Source organism: Pieris brassicae, chromosome 1, assembly GCF_905147105.1.
Source record: "Pieris brassicae chromosome 1, ilPieBrab1.1, whole genome shotgun sequence".
In the NCBI taxonomy this organism is placed as follows: Eukaryota; Metazoa; Arthropoda; class Insecta; order Lepidoptera; family Pieridae; genus Pieris; species Pieris brassicae.
The window spans coordinates 13,905,140-13,922,937 of NC_059665.1; the positions used below are offsets into that span (position 1 = coordinate 13,905,140).

Consider the following 17,798-nt stretch of genomic DNA (forward strand, 5'->3'; position numbering starts at 1 on the left):
ACAGTGCGTGCTTTGCAGTGATTTAGCGGAACAAAAAGCCAAATGCTTTTATTTAAATAACTCGGAAATTTAACAATATTTTATTATTGCCAATTTTTCTCGTCCGTTCTACGCCCTTGATTTAAGAATTGCCAGTAAATGTAAAATTAGAAGCATTTAGCATTTAATATATATTCTTTATTGACGTTCATTAGTGTACATTTTGTTGCCTAAATGAATAAATGGTTTTGAATTTGAATGTGCTAAGATTCAATTATTTTTTGGCAATATAATACTCCCTATGATTTAGATAAAAGTTAGAGGTGACTTAATGATTTTGTATCGAATTCGGAATTTCTAACAACATGGAACAATACTATATTGTGTTTTTAATTAGAGTCAACTATTAAAATTATTTTGAAGGAATAATTTATATTTATTGTTTTAAATTCAAGCATTACATACATAGATAAAATCACATCTACAATGTGATTTTGGTGCTCGCTCTTAGACAGATTAAAAATCATATTTACGGATTTAAGGAACGGTGTAACTCAGTTATGTAAATACTGGATTAGTTAACTACTGATTTGAACATATAGCAAGAAGTACCGTGTTTTTAATTTCTCAACTAACAATTAACACTTTATAAACGATTCTGATTACAGCTGTTTATTAATTTACCTTTAAATGGCACTTAACGATTATAAAATCGATTTCGAAAAAAAAATATTATTTTTAAAAGTCGACGCTTCTACAGCAATCGTGGTGAACAATAGATTACCACATCAAGTTGACAGGAAAGATAAGGGCCGAATTTAGGGGAGCCCTCCCAGGATTAGGGGTACAGCCCCAAGACCTCCACAAGAGAGACTTCGGGAAAAAATGATTTAAATTCCGACTAGTAAAGTAGACTTAACTAAACTTTTATTTATACATATTTTTATGTTTGTTAAATACTAAAAGAATCAACTTGGTTTCGCAATAAATTATTGATTGAAAAACTCGACTGAAAAAAAAATATTTGAAAAATAATTTTGGGCCTGGCCTCCCTTCCTTTGTTGCCCTGAGGCTTTCACACCTCTAAATTCAGCCCTGGGAAATACATATGTAAGAATAATATTATGATTCTATTAAAATAATTTAGAATTAACCCCATCTGTGGCCGCAAAGTATGTACTGCTGAATAGCTAGTACATACTTTTTACCAGTGGAATCACTGGATTTAAAAAAAAGGACTGTCAGAGTGATTTTGTCTCTTAAACAATTTAAATACATATGTATTATTAATGTACCTGTTTAAGAGCGGTATAATTGAACAGGTCGACGCTAACAGCACCAACGATAAACTGTATAACTGAGAAGACAAAGCAACCGAGGCCAAACGCTGCGGAATCCTCAATCAACGCTAGGCGATTCTCTTCCGCTGTCGCATTCGTCCTGGAATCATTGGAATACGTATAATAAGTTAAGCAATGTTTTCATTAGCGCTTGCAAGATAGTCTCTTTTAGGTTATGTTATCTTTTATTGTCGCTGGCCTAATACCTATATTAGAGAATTAAGTGTGTTAGAAGACAATTTTTCTGGTCTTACATATTTGTCAGTGCTCAAATGGAGATTAAAATTTGAGATACCTATTATAACACGGACATAGTTTATTTTCAACATGCATTAATTAGCCTTTTTTGTAATGAGGGCAAACGGGAGGTTCACCTAATTATAAGTGTTGCCGCCGCCCATGGACACTCATCAGAAGATCGCGAGTGCATTGTCAGCCTTTTAAGAAATATACGCTCTTTTTTGTAGTAAGTATAGATGTAACAAAGCATTACACTAGTCTACGTTAAATATTTGTAACATCGTGCACCGTGGGTAAATACAATTCGTAGAGCATATTTTTCTTTTTATACATGTGTATTTACTAAGACAAGACTTATAAGTAATTGAAGTCTAACCTAATTTACTAATAAGGATTTCACATAAAAAGTGTCCGATAACACTACTTACAGTATCTATTAAACGGATAACTCTTGTGTTATATTTTTTCATACACTGTTTAGCACCTAATACTAACGTGCACTAACACTAATTCACTAGTTCAAATGGTAGAGCAATATAATAAATAAAAAATATATTCCATAAATTTTTAATTGTATTTTATTTTTTCTTTCAAACACACATGTTAGAATGAGGACAATCAGATACTTACTTTGAAAAATATGTTATAGAAAGTATATACATTTGTAAAAATAACGAGAACTTAAGAAGGCACAGCGCTAATCAGATCCATGCAACTTCCTCACAATGGAGTAGCAATATTGCAGCACATTATTGTATTGAAGACTTCGCAAGGATCCGCCAAGCATCCGCGAATATACAATGTAAATAATAATAATAACAAATAAGTAACACAGCAGGGTTCTAAAACGATTTGGCGAAAGGTATCTCTGGAGTTCTTTTGTAAATCCGATACAGTCTGTTAAGAAAATTAATGCAAATGTGTCAAAAATTACTTACAGTGACCGTCCCCCACCGAACCACGCGATGCAAAGAACCGGGGTGGACGTCCCAGTCATAACAGTCCGGTCGATTAGTAGTGACGTAAATTCGCCATACACTATGACCCCTACTGGCACCATCAGCCCATTGAAAGTGGCCAAAATAAGTCCCAGTAGGAGTACGAGAAGCTCCCATGGTTTCGCGAATCTAAACTGAAGGGAACAATTGAAAAGAAATCTACTAACACAATTAATTTGAATGCTGACACGTGAGTAACAAAATAAAATTAAAATTTTTCGTTTCTGTCTAACTAAAGATCTTATAAAACTTTGTCTAAGGGCCAAGATACACAAAAAAATAAGAATGTTGTCAAACCTCTCATTTGTTTTGTCACAGTCATAAAAATATTTTTTATTAATTCCTTATTGACTCAGCCAAAATTGAAATTTTGGTTCTTTGGTCATTTATATTTAATAGACTAGTATATCAGCCTTCCGTCTGATACATGAAGATTTTTGGATTTAAGACATTCGGGTGTCCTCACGATGTTTTCCTTGAACGTACCAGCGAGATGTTAGATTCGTACATATAACATTCAATTGCTACACAGCCTGAAATCGAACCTACGTCCTTCTTGCTCCTGTATTGATAATATATTTAAATAAATGAGAGTGTTCAGTGTAGAGCAACTCATCCTTGAGATCGCCCAGGATCTGTTTGTCCGTCGACTCGAACGGTGAGAAAACCGGCTTGCCATAGACATGTCAAGCATAGGAGACTAATCACGTACTTGCCTATTAGATTGAACAATGATCATGAAATAAATAGAGATAGCTGAGGCCCAGACAAAAAGATTATAGCGCCATTGATTTTTTTTAATTATAACTAAATGTAAACTTGAAAGTTTAAAACTAAATTAAGGTTGGTTAAGTTAAATTAAGGTTAATAATAGGATTTACTTACTAGGTTAAACCAAGAACTTGGTGGCGCTTGTTGATTAGGATCCCCACTGAAAATGAATATCAAATTAAAAGTAATGAATAAAAGACCCCGGTCTTAAACACTAAACCCTGTTTTTGATGGACTGACTTTATATGAATAAAATACATAGCTGTTTTACCTCTTTCCATAATTAATTTCTAAGTTCAATAATATATATTTTAGTATTCCGAGAAATCTAAATGGACACGACGACATCGGCCAAAAATTATAGAGGACGAATAATTGCATTGAAGATTTGTTAATGATGAAATTTACCAAGGTCGCCTAGGATTGTAAAAAGTATACGATATATATTACCTCATCTTCTACGTCAAAGCAGTTGTTAAAAAAAATTAATTTTAAATTGAAGACACAACGGCCGGGGCCTAAAATTATAGAGGACGAAGAATTGCATTGAAGATATATTAATGATGAGAATATTTCCAAAATCGCCTAGAATTGTAACAGGTGTAGAAAGTTTCTATATCCTCTTGTGTAAGCTATTTCTTCTACGTCAAAGCAGTTGTTAAAAAAAATAATTTTAAATTGAAGACACAACGGCCAGGGCCAAAAATTATAGAGGACGAAGAATTGCATTGAAGATATATTAATGATGAGAAAATTTACCAAGGTCGCCTAGAATTGAAACAAGTTTAGGATATATCTAAATTTCCTCTTGTCTAAGTTATTTCTTCTACTTCAAAGCAAATTTAAAAAAAAAGTTAAATCGAAGCGATAAACAGAAAAATCTAAAAGCTAAAATTGCAGCCAGTCCACCTAAACAAGATTTATCAATCGCCAATTAAGTTTTATACATGATTATCTAAGATGCAAGCTAAGCGGAGCTTCGTGCATACCGTATTCTGTAAGCCTTTTCCATAGCTTTTCAACGTCCTTGTGCAGCTAAACAAACATCGGATTACTTAACACAGAAAAAATATAACCAACCTGTGGTCGGGGACCAAATTTTTTTTAGGTTTCTATCTATCTATGTTTCATATTAAGTTGGTTAAGATTGTTAATAATCTAATTAGTATTATCTTATAAGTCTAATAATATTAATTTATTTGCAAGAATTAAAACAAAAATGATATGGTGGTACAATCTAAAGTTTGCATATTCTGCCACACATGATGGTGTGCAAATTTGTCTTAAAAATAATTTTACATAGAAGTTACATACATTATGAGTCATATCATGATAGTCAATTTTTATATTATTTGTAGTGATAAAATATCACATTATTAATAATATTATTACGTTACCAAATTAATATTAATTACAATAATACATTTATTACAAAACTAATATATATATTCATTAAGTCGATTTTTAAAAACTCTTTTTATGTTTTTGATAAATTATCAGAGATCTCGATTGCCATACAAAAAGTGATATTCATATACAATTCCAGATAAATTTATGCCACAGCCAATTTCTCCCCATATCTACTTCGACAGATGTCTGTTCCCGTTGACTTTAAAATATTTATGTTTTTGAGAACAATTTAAGGCAATATAAATAAATACCAGCCTAGGTCTGTTAAAGTCCAAAAAAAAAATTACGACTACAGTAATAGAAAACACATACACCAGCTGAGTCTTAGTTAACAGCTCTGTACCTAGTAAATGCATTTGAAAGTTATTGAAACTAGTAAAGTAGATAGAAATACATGTACCTTCTGTATTGTAGATTTCGGTATAAGTGTATCAGCACAGTCAATACTAATTCTATAACACCGTGCTATATCGTATCCGGACTCGAAAAAAAATATATTGTTTTCAAAAACCGTTTACATATATAGGAAATCCGAAGTGCACATCCTCTCTAATTATAATATACTTACACTTCGGTTTGCCTCGCCTTTTCAGCCAAGAACGCGGCCTGCTGAGCAAGTGTGCTGATAGTGAGAGAATTCTGCCGCAAGCCTAATGTGAGTGCCGGGCGTTGCTCGCTCAGCCGGCGCGAAGAATACCTTGATATGCTCTTTATAGATTCATCGCGTCTCATTCTCGACTCAGCAACTCTGTAAAAAGAAGTGTTTTAAAACATCTAAAGTTAAACTTCATTCAAAGTAACTTCAAAAAAGTGCTTTTGATCGTAATGTGCTTACTCTCGCTCGGTGTAGTTTTGTTTTGTAAATCTTTTTAGTACATAAAAATAAAGTTATATACCGTTGCTTCGCATATTAAATAAATACTGGGCTTCATTATGTTTAATACGTAAATTTTCTAATATATCTCTGTAACAGCATCCATCATACACTATCATGTCAATTCACAAAATGTTATGACATAAAAATGACAGAGATTAGTGTTATTTTTATGTAAAGGTATTTATAGTCTACACTTAATATATAATTTAACTAGTAGTAATTTAGGGAACAATTTATCACCCTTTTACGTACGTAGAAGGATGTAAGGACAGGCCGTAAGCATTTCTCCGGGAATTTCAATACCAAATGAACCACGTATAAAACGAAAAAAACAAATGAGACGGCGTTGAATTAATAAACCCATATTTATAAATTTAAATAATTTCCTTGAAAATTTCATATTATAAGCTATTTAAAATAAAATAAAAATGTGTTTACAATCTAAAAATTAAAATACGACTGGCAGCTCTAACACACCCTACGCAGTATTAGAGCTGCTTCCGAGACCTAGTATGTAGTTATACACTTTATTAATTCACTCACTGACTCACTCACTCACTCAACATTTGCACCCAAACACTCACTCATGCACTCAGGCGTGTTGATAACAGTTGAAAAACCAAAAACAAAAATAAATAAAATAAAAGATGTAATTAAATTATATATTAATATAATAGAAGGAACGAAACCCTGGGAACCCTGACACAGATATTTTTTTACTTAAAAGGGATCCCATATCCTACACATTGTAATGCACTTGTGTACTTACAATGAATACACACATTTTTATTATGTATTTAAACTCAATCACTATACATTACAATGTTTAAGATTTGAGAACTCTTAAGTAAAAAAATACTTGGGTGTTTCCAGCTCTTCTATATCGAACTTAATAGTTAAATAACAATATTTTTAAATTTCAATTACACCTTTGATTTTTTAAATTCTACAACATTCTCTCCCCAAATTTTGACCAGTGACAAAGGTGTATTACGGTTACAGCGAATGAAAACTTTTTACGTTGCTTTAAATTTCATTCAATGATATTCAGGTCTTGAACAAAAGAAATGACTGTTTGTAATTATATTTCAGGGTAATACAAGAAACTTTCTGTTAATTGTTTGATCCTGGTCTCAGAATAAGACAATTGTTCAAGTAATTAGTAGCATTTAGCATATTGCATTTTTCCATCGATTCGAGGCTCGAATTGACGCGTACCTGCAATGCGGTACCGAGCGCTTTATTTTATCAACTTCGATGTTATTAGTTTGGGTGTGGAAAACCTTTGGTGTTTACGATTTGGACATTATATAACCTTTGAAAGCCTTTTGTTTTTAAGTGCCTGTGCTGCAATTTAATTGTACATAGCGATTAATATGTACCAATACATAGCAAACATGGTTTCTGTGGTCTCCGAAACGGCATTGTTTTTATGAATTTTATGCATGTATGGTTATAGACCGTAAAGGTTATTTGGTCATAATTGTCCTTAACAAGATATTTTTGATCTTATTGACTTATTTTAATAATCGAGAATGATTACTATGACGAATTAACTTGTACACTAACAAAATAGTTAGTAACTAATATTAGGTCCTTACATATGAAATTGGCGTATTTCGTACTGGACACTTTAATCACGATGTTCTCCGCTTTGGTAAGGAATTCCAAATTCAAATTTGTACAGCTATTTACTCATGTATTTGTGCTTCGATGACCGTCATTCATTTGTTTTTTTCTGTTTGCGTCACTCATTTTGCAAAATGGAAAACTTAAAGTATCGCATTATTTACGAGTATGAGTTCCGCCGTGGCACTAGTGCTGCGGAAACGACTCAAAGGGTGAATGATGTGTATGGCGGTCATGTTTCAAAAGAAAACACAGTTCGTTTTTGGTTCCAACGTTTTCGTTCTGGAAATTGTGACCTGCAGAACCAGTCCCGTGGACGGCCTGAGACCCAAGTTGATAATGAAGTATTGAAGGCTATTGTGGAAGCGGATCCATCGCAAACCACGTCCGAGTTAGCTGCAGGCTGCGGTGTTAGTGATAAAACTGTTTTAATTCACTTGAAGCAAATTGGGAAGATTAAAAAGCTTGAAAGGTGTACCCACCTCACGAATTGACTGAAGCAAACCGGCAAACGCGCGTCGACTGCTGCGTTACATTACTGAACCGGCACAATAATGAAGGTAGTTTAAACCGAATTATTACCTGTGATGAAAAATGGATTCTTTACGATAATCGGAAGCGCTCAGCGCAATGGATGGATTCTAGCCAGCCAGCCAAATCCTGCCCCAAGCAAAAATTAACCCCAAAAAAGTTACTTGTAAGCGTTTGGTGGACTAGTGCCGGTATTGTTCATTGCAGTTTTCTCAAATCTGGCCAGACTATTACGGCTGATATCTATTGTCAGCAATTGCAAACCATGATGGAAAAGCTAGCGGCTAAACAAAGTAGGCTGGTCAATCGCTCCACGCCACTGCTACTTCACGACAACGCTAGACCACACACTGCACAACAGACGGCTACCAAATTAGAAGAGCTTCAATTGGAATGTCTAAGACATCCTCCGTACTCCCCGGACCTTGCTCGAAATTTGGACAACTTCTTGCAAGGGAAAAAATTTAACTCTGATGGGGCAGTCCAAATCGCCTTCACAGATTTTATTGATTTCCGTCCGACTGGTTTTTTTAGTAAAGGGATCAATGAACTACCTATGAGATGGCAAAAGTGCATAGAAAACAATGGTTCATACTTTGATTAATTAAATATATTATATTTAAAAAACGCCCATATAAAACGCCAATTTCATATCTAAGGAAAGGACCTAATATATATATTTGATAAAAAAGTGCCTTTAAGGTGAGTAGTCCACATGGATTAAGTTATTATAGTTACTTGACTTCAGAATAGCTTAAGTAACCGTTAACTTTTAATAAACGACTCTGGGTGCAGTGTATTTCCTACCATTTATATATTAGCCTACTTTCCCCTTACCCTAGATATCATAAGTTAATCTTAAAGTAAATAATGGAAACATGCGGTTGACACTTCTCCATCGTTATCGGTCAAGTAAAACTAGAAAATAGTTTTCGAGAGCCATCGTTAATCTATTTTAGTCTAGTGCTGGGAAAAACATTGTTTTCTGCATCATATCATCAACTAGAACCATAATCTAATATATACTATAACTAGAATCTATATTTCTAATACAATTAAACTTTTACAGCATTTTTTTAATAAGGCAAAAGGGTAGGCTGATATGAAGTTAAGACATGCCCATGGCCACTTGCAATCTCTGAAGAAGAGATCCTCGTCGTATTCTTTGGGAATATCTCTACGAGCAGCTGGTTCTACAAAGCGGTGATGATCGGAATAAAGCATACGAAGCGCTTAGTAGTGGCAACGTAGTCTTCGAGGTGATACGGGAAAATTGGATTGAAAATTGAAAACTACCGTCCTTTAATTCTCTCTCTCCCTTCAGTCGGTAGACATGAGGTCTGAACTTTGAGTTTAGTAAGGAAACATCTGGAGCGGACAATCTGTTTCCAGCGGTTTCTGTCCGCTCTCATAACAGTACAGTTTTAAGGACGATAAGTCTTTCAGTGGAGTCCTTTCACCTGGTTGATCAACGGCCGCGTGATCTTTTGCCTTATATACCAACAATCAATTTCTCCAAGTTCTCAACACCTATGTACATTGTAGCGCCGAAATATGATGAATAAGGCAATGTTTATTGATTTGAAATAGGTCAGATAGAAATCCTTAACTTACATATCCAAACATAGGTACTTTGGACTATAAGGTATAGGTACGGTTGCGCTTAATAAGCCGCATTAAGTCTTTCCATGGCACCGACCGATCCTCAGCATCCGGACCTTGAATGAACGACTTCCAGCCTTAGCCAGGATGTCAGTATGCACCGAGTCTCTCGACATACTCTAGAAGTGATGTTTTAGTCCAAATAAAATTTGTTCTAAAATCCTTAACATTATGAAATGCGTATACGGCAGAGGTCATACGGTCAATAAACATCGCGATCCAATATCGCGATACCTGTCTCAATATATATTGAATCATTTAGTCGTGCTACAATTTTAATAGATTGACTTCAATATTTATTACTGCCGCGTTTACACATCAATAAATATTGACGAGATCTCCAGAATCACGATATATATAAACCGTCTGTTACCTACAAGTATAGCATTACTTTAGCACATAGTAAACGGTAGCATTAAAATAATAATTTATAATTTATTTTCAAAGAAAGTGGTACATTAAGATGTATGTATATATGACTGATATTGCAGGCGTGCAATTGTCATATAAATTATCATTCATAAGAACAGTTAAGTTATTTATAATTGTTGTCAACTTATAGTCTAAATACTATTATAATATTAAAGGCACCTTGCCTTTAATAATTTGATCAATTAATGATAGCCATGTAACTTTTTAAGTACATCGAGGTGCAACATGTAGTAAATTTTGATACTTTTTTACAGTCACATCTGCCTCTACTTTACATATACATAACTTTGCATACACTCAATATAAAACTTAATCCTAACCTGAGACTCTAACGTATCACTATTTTTAGTTGCATTCTTGACGCGTAGCATTTCCAGTTGTAAACTTTGCACCATTCCGCAAAGCATCGAGAATATAGTTATGTATGATTTAAGATAATTTAATAATGTTAGTAGTTGATAAGAATTCACAGCATTTACGCTATAAATGAAATATTAACAAAGTTTTGGCTACATTTACTACAAACATACACTAAGCTGGTTTCAAGTAAGCGAAGTAGACCTGAATCTGAGACGAACAATAAAAGTCAGCTATGGATGCTTGTTCAGAACAAGACTAGACTTCTTTAAATTAGCTCAAGGGCCTGCCAAAATTGACTGTCTCGATTTAAGACATCGTCACAAGCCAAGTGCATGCCAGACTATTATTATAATTAATTTGCCGTACAATAATGTTCTCTATTACAAAAGGGTGGTTGAACAGTTGTTATGATATCGGACAGGTGTGCATTGTGCAATGTCCGCTGACGTCATCGTTATATAACAGTTCAGTGTGACGTCAAAGACGAGACAGGAAGTGCTGGTACCCCTGTCTATTCAAAAATGGAACCTGTTGTTTGGGCCATTTCCAACCCCGTACATTTTACGTTCATTCATAATGACCTCATTCTATTGCACGGATCGATGCATTTTTAATTTGGAATGTTTTACTGACAATAAAGATTTTAAGCGAACGAACTTAAGAATATTTTACCCATGAACCTAAATATTTGAATATGCCAAAATTGCTGTAAATGAACGGTCCGCAAATCGTTATCGAAGTTGCCAATGTTTTGCAGATTCACCCATTTTTAATATCTGGGGTAGGTCGTAAACTCGACTAAGTTAAATTCGTTTAACGTCTACTCAAACATTCCTTGCCGAGTTACAGTGACTCCAAATCACAAGGAGTTTTGACAGGGTGTATGTATCATCAACTAAAATATGCCGAGTCGAAATATGTGAAACTAAGTCTGAACACCGTATAGAACTTAAACCTTATAGATAGAAGCAATATATATTTAGATGTATGAACAGTTCAAAACTTCAAACTTGCCCTAGTTATCATTGAAATCCAGAATGGGATAATACCAACCCTATTTGTTGTGACGAAGATTTTTAATAAAAATGATTTTTTTATCTTTTAGCCCTTGAACATGACCAACGTCAATCCATATCTGTACTGGATAAGTGGGCTGTTTGGGGTATTTGTTTTGTATCCCCAAGTGAGTCGGTACGGAATAAGTTTAAGGAATTAAATATTATGACACTATCTGGTCAATATATTCTTGAAGCTTCGTTGTATGTACAAAAAAATATAAGCAATTTTGAAACAAATGGATTATAGATTAAACATACAGACATATATTAGATAGATTAGTTAATCTAAGCGTAAGACCAACCAGGCTCCAGAAGATAAACCACTCCTTATATGGAAATTGTATTCGTTTTTACAACAAACTCCCAAGCGAAATAAAAATCTTTTATAAATTAGACGATTATTTAAATGATCCTAATCCTTGGGATTGTTTTGCTCCAGTCCAAACAATTTGTATGCCTCAAAACTTAACGATTAAAAAGAGTGGCGGAGAGTTTCTTGCCAGTTCTTCTTGCCTGCTCTACGCAGCTTACTTGCGAACTAGAGGTAAATTTAGAATCAATTTTACATCTTTTCTGTTGACGTTCATAAGTGTATTTTTCTACCTAAATGAATAAAGTTATTTTGTGGGCAGACTTTCGTCTGTTTTGTTCTGTCTAAACTGGCATTTGCCCACGCAGACATAAACTCAAGGAATACTTAGTATTTAAGGGAGGTGTTCATACGTGTACATTGTGTTACCTATATGAATAAATGATTTTGACTTTTGAATTTGTAAAATTGTTTAGTAGCCATAGAAGGCTGAACACGAAGTAGCTTTTAAAAACTTATTTCGGGGGCTGTATATTCTGTATAGATAACCAGTAACTGTATCAGAATCAATGAAATAAAACTCAGTCCAAGTTTCATCTCTTGCCTAAAGTAATATTGAATAACGCCATATTTCGATCGTAAATATGGCAGCGGCGCCCGTCTTAGTGTCGCCGCTACGAGGAACTCCTATGTTGCTGCCTCAAAGTACAATCGTTTTTATATTGTTTTACTTAGTTAATTTTATAGGTTTGATTGGGAAACATCACTCTTTGTCGTATAGTCAATATATTACTAACTATCCACTATTTAAGCCTTGACTTGTTTAAGTTATCGCGGAATATGTTTAAAGGAAGAATTAAGAATATCCATAGCGCTAAATCATGCATCATGAGCACACCTCACACACTCCCTCACGTACATACCCTCACACACCATCACATACAAGGAATTAGGAATTAATTAAATGTATTTAAAAAAAATCCTTTCGTAAATGTTTGAACCTTTTTGTATATATGACATATTACATCTTTGGCTATATGTTTAGTGTAATCGTTTTTAATAATTTATGTTAGCTGAAAGATTAAGAAGGAACAAAAATAGTTTTCGTACATTAAATACTTTTTGTAATATTATGTAGATAACTGTTTGCCATCGTCTCTTAACAACTATGAATGAATAATAACGCGCCCTGGTTTTAGGAAACAAGGAAAGAAACCAAGAAACGTTCAGGCGAGTTTCAACTGTTTTTAACCAAATTTAAAATGTAACAAAAGTGAGCTTCAGTTCAACATGGCTGACATTTCTTTACATGTCATTTATAAAAAGGGATACAATTGGTTTTGGGCTTCGTCTTATGGCGGCTGGATCATTCTTAGACTTGCCATTCTTAAGCTATTTTTTCAGGTTAGCTTTCGAATTATTAGTCCGCTACTGTGGAATACAATCGATTACAGTTTATGCCTAAACTTACTTTAAAAGTTTAATCTCCCCTAATTTATTCATTGGTTTAAAATTAACTACCTTCGTAAAACATAACCTGTATTATGCCAGCGCTGGCCACATCTTTTCAGGTGGATAATAATAAACTGCACATATATTCAAGTCTTTCCTCTAACTTAATTTTTTATCCCTTTAGTGTAGAGACTTTTGGGCCGTGGGGTTCAAGTACACAGGCGCTAATTATAGATTTAAGTTAGCGCCTGGTAGATAGTACCGGTGACTAGAGCTGGTGATTTCCCGCTCAACGAATTAGTATCGCAATACAGCGAGGAAATGCTGCCAGCGTTAAAGGTAACAGTGCCACTGGGACAAAACTTATTAACAAAAAAATAATATTTTTATTATTAATACTTATGTAGGTTAAAAAAATGTAAATACTGTATATTTGATTGTTATGCAACTGTAAATCTTATTATATATCGATTATATTTTATATATTTTTTTAATGAACTATAATGATATTATTGATAACGTAATATTAATAATTTACCTTTTTACATTACATGTAAGTATTACATTTACAGTATTATATTATGAATATTTAGAAAATCAGAAAGGTTTGTCTTTTTTTAATAAAATAGGGGACAAACGGGCAGGAGGCATTCACACTCTCAATGCCAGAGGGCTCGCGAGTGCGTTGCTGGACTTTTAAGAATTTGTACGCTCTTTTCTTTCGGTTGTTGGGTTCATAAATCAAAGTACTTCAAGTATACTTCAGACATTGTTTAGAATCTAGGCACATACTTGAAAAGATATTATCTTTTGATATCTTTCAAGCGTTTTCTTCCGTAATGGAATTTAATTACATTTTCGGTAAATGAAATATCTTTAAAGTTCGAAAGCAGACTTCAAGTACAAATAGAAACATTATTTTCCTAGAGTCTATTTTACATAGCTCAGGAAGTAGGATTCTACTATATATGTGATACATATCTTAAAAAACTGTTGAACCGATTTGAATAGATTGATAGATAGTTGAAAGTTAAAATATAATTGATTTAATCTACAGTTGGTGGTTGGAAGCTACTTTTTTTTCAAATATAAATATTTTGGAATAAAGGCTTACTAAAAAAATCATATTAAGGTGACACGAAGTTCACGGCAACTAGTAATAATAACAATCCACTGGCGCTTCAATCCGACATTGGTCTTGGCCTCAGATTGCATTCGTTTCTCGATATATTTTTTATAGACAAACGGATCATTCAAGATCAGCCTTCTGCGTTAGACACGTGTTTTTGAGACATGCCAGCTTCCATAGTCGTAAGGCAGATTTTTAGGAGACGCTGACTTCGTTTCCGGACGAAAGAAGATGTTTCGTTTCGTCTGAAAACGAAGTCAGTAGTAACCGTATCTGTGAAAGTTCTCTTCTTGTTTATCTTCCATCCATTAATTAATGTTTTGAATTAATTGTTAGTTAAGCTTATAAATTTGTCTTTATTTCAACAAACCCAGTCGTGACAAAAATATTAATAACATACAGTTTAGATTTTTTAAATTTTATTTATTATTTTTATCTTGCTATCCTATATATCCTTGCTACCTTCAGTACGGTCGATCCGAACTCCATTAAGGGAAAAGGCCTCCACCAGCTTATTCCAACTGACTCTGCCTATGGCTCACCTTCTCCGTTCGGTTCCAGCTACGGTTTCTATTTCTTCTATGCACCCTTTTTGGGGTGCCCTTGGGGTGATGGAGAGTTTACTGCCAGTTCTTTTTGTCCGTTCTACGTCTCAGAGGGATGCGAGAACTGGCAGTAAGTGTAAATTTAGAAGCATTTTTTTACTGACGTTCGTAAGTGTACATTAAGTCGTAAGTTACCGACATGAATGATTGATATTTTGATTTTGCTGTTTTGTCTTTATTTTTAATATATTATGCAATTTGCTTTGTCTCCAATTAAAAATAATAATTTCTATGTTCTCGTATAATGTGTGTAAAATATGTAATTAGATTTTCTCGTGTTTTTAAGCATGCAGGACGGATTAATAAATACGATTTTTTAAACTTCTTCTTTACATAGTTTGTGTTATAAGTTTTTTAGATTAAACTAATGGCCTTCACGCCGTAGCATTTCATTCAGAGAAAAATTCAAGATCATAATTATTTGAACCCAGTGCAATCGATCACTTGTAAGGGCTGCCCGGAACAATGCCTTTTTGGCGCCGTGCCAACCTCTCGGTAAGTAAAATAGCGAGCATCAATTTAACAACATTCAATAAAAACTCATTAATGTTGGCAATATAAAAGCAGTGTTGCAGTTTAATAAAAAAATTCACTCACCTAGTATGCTGTAGAAATTATTATCCCGACAAAATAGATTTGTTGTAAACTGAAAACAGATATACGTAATTACTTCCTTCATAAGGACGCTGCTATATTCCGGACGTTTTGCGCGCGAAATTTTTTTACTGTTACGCGGGAAATTTCACCAAGATGGCGGACGTTTAGGGGACGTCAACCCTGCGCGAATGTTGGCAGCTTACTGGGTAGTTTTTGGCAATAGACTATAGATATAGCAATGCGGTATGTGCTTGCGTGAATATATGGTTATAGTTGAGATGTCTGGCCTGCAAGAAATGAAAAATGATTGCAACGTGGCCTTAATCTATATATATTATATGTTTAACCTACTTTATTATAAATGACAGCTTGAATAATTCATTGATCCCGGTGTTGAAAGTCGTCCTACTTCAATTCTTGATTAAGTTGCGTAATTTCGGAAGCTTTAAAAGTTGGAGAAACGATATTGATTTTTCAGTTTTATATGGAAATTGGATTTTTTATTTACTAACATATTTTATACGCACCTCCATTCTGAACGTACAAAATAGTATACTACTACTTCGACCAAATTTAATAAACACGCAACTTTGTACTACAAGTGAACATAGATAAAATTGTGAAAACTGCAATACTGAAAAAGGTTTTAATATATTATAGAACCTATCTCTTGAGTCCTTGGATTAACCAAGCTATATATAGGCTTGAATTAAAACTGGTTCAAACCAGAAATAACAAGTTAAATAAAACGCATATTTCGCAACCAGAGCCAAAGATTAACACAAACTGATCTATGAATAGAAGCCAATTTTCATATTTATAACTATAACAATTTGATAAACAACAATTACGTCTAACCAACAACATTAACATTTATTATTAATTAACTAGTCTCATTGCTCTTTTAACGAAATAACACTTTTGTCCCTTTTCGTATTTTTTGATTTTTTTTTTGTCTTTTCTCATTTAGTTGAAATGAGAAAAGACACATTGAGTTTAACTGAATCAGTAAAACTAATTATAATTTTTGCCATAAGTTTAAAAGTCAAAGTGAGTACATAATATAATTGGAATCATACTGGTACTTACGTCTACGTAGTTACTAATATTTACGTCTGTTTTTATTAATATTTAATTCAAATATATTAAAAACAAATATTTTATCCCACGATAAGCCTGCATAGATAATGTAGTTGTGTCTTTGAAAAAGCTTTATAAAAGCGGGAAATGAAATAATTCGAATAATTAAAAAATCAAACTATTGAATGTTATCTCCACGTAACGAATGTATTGCTTCAATTAGTAGGTGAACAATTGCCATTATAATTATTTTACCTGCAATTAATATTATTCGCTAAGAACTTTTAATTGTCTTATCAGATACACACTTTTCCTATTGGACTTTAAGGAAAGCGTGTATATAATCCCCTGTTTGATAAATAGCCAATTTCCAATTTCTTATAACTATTTCGCCTCTTTCGTTCAAATAATATTTACTCCATGATGAAAAGAGAAGAACATTTTTAAGGAGGTACAATTGTACTTTAATATTGATATATTACATATGACATCCAAGCTTCAGATAACTTCAGCTAAAGCTTTTTTTGCGGTATACAGATCGCTTCCTTACGGGGTCCATAATAAACTCTGGCCTTGCCCCATTTTCTTAGAGTCGGCGCAATGCTCATCATTCATTCACTATACGAGTATGTAATCTAGGCAAATACAATTTTCTGTTTGGAGTTTATCATTTACAATAGCGATGTCTTTAGGAATAAAAGGTCTTTTTTAAAATATTTTAATGTTGAATTATAATTACCGAAGCGCCTGCTGAATGCAAAATATTACTAGGTTTTGTTTAAATAATAATATGTTTATTATGGAACATAAGATACAAGTATCACTTATTCCTCGTCATTAAATTTGAATAGGTAGACCTCATCCCCACTCATCGGTAAAGAAGTCAGAGGATGTATGCCGAGAAAAAAAGCCGGCGTAAAAAACTGTCAGTACTGTTTTAAAATAAAAAAAAACATCAAACAACACTTATTTCAAAACAAATATCGCAAATTAATTAGAAGTAGCCTGTCTAGCACTAGTCCCAAGCCCTTTTATCAACTAGATAATCGTTAACTTTGTAGAAAGCCTTTTTACATTTCTTGAATTTCTTAAAAGGCAGAGATAAAAGAGCCCCTGAGATTTTATTAAAGAAGCGTATCATTTTCCCAAAAAAGAATTTCAACCATGACTTATTACCAACTTCAAAAATTCGATGTGTTATTTTTTTGTATGGTTTCATCCGTGGACCGATCTGAAGATGTATCAAAAGATTCGGATTTGCTCAACATAAGAAAGTCACATAGAAAGGAAATAATTCCAGGATAGACTTAAGACTAACAGGATCTTGACTTTATTGAC

General features: G+C 33.5%; 1 protein-coding gene across 3 annotated transcripts in view; it reads right to left on the reverse strand.

The window, feature by feature from the left end:
• The window catches only part of LOC123710191 (multidrug resistance protein homolog 49-like), a 33,679-nt gene extending 18,110 nt beyond the window's left edge, over window positions 1-15,569 (reverse strand). For all 3 annotated transcript variants that reach the window (XM_045661966.1, XM_045661957.1, XM_045661950.1), the window contains exons 1-5: window positions 15,381-15,569; window positions 5,307-5,486; window positions 3,443-3,488; window positions 2,498-2,691; window positions 1,275-1,419 (exon numbers count right to left, since the gene is read on the reverse strand). In XM_045661966.1, the coding sequence (XP_045517922.1) occupies window positions 1,275-1,419; window positions 2,498-2,691; window positions 3,443-3,488; window positions 5,307-5,470 (549 nt within the window). In that variant the 5' untranslated portion in view covers window positions 5,471-5,486; window positions 15,381-15,569. The remainder of the gene's footprint in view (window positions 1-1,274; window positions 1,420-2,497; window positions 2,692-3,442; window positions 3,489-5,306; window positions 5,487-15,380) is intronic.
• Between the last annotated feature and the right edge of the window lie 2,229 nt (window positions 15,570-17,798).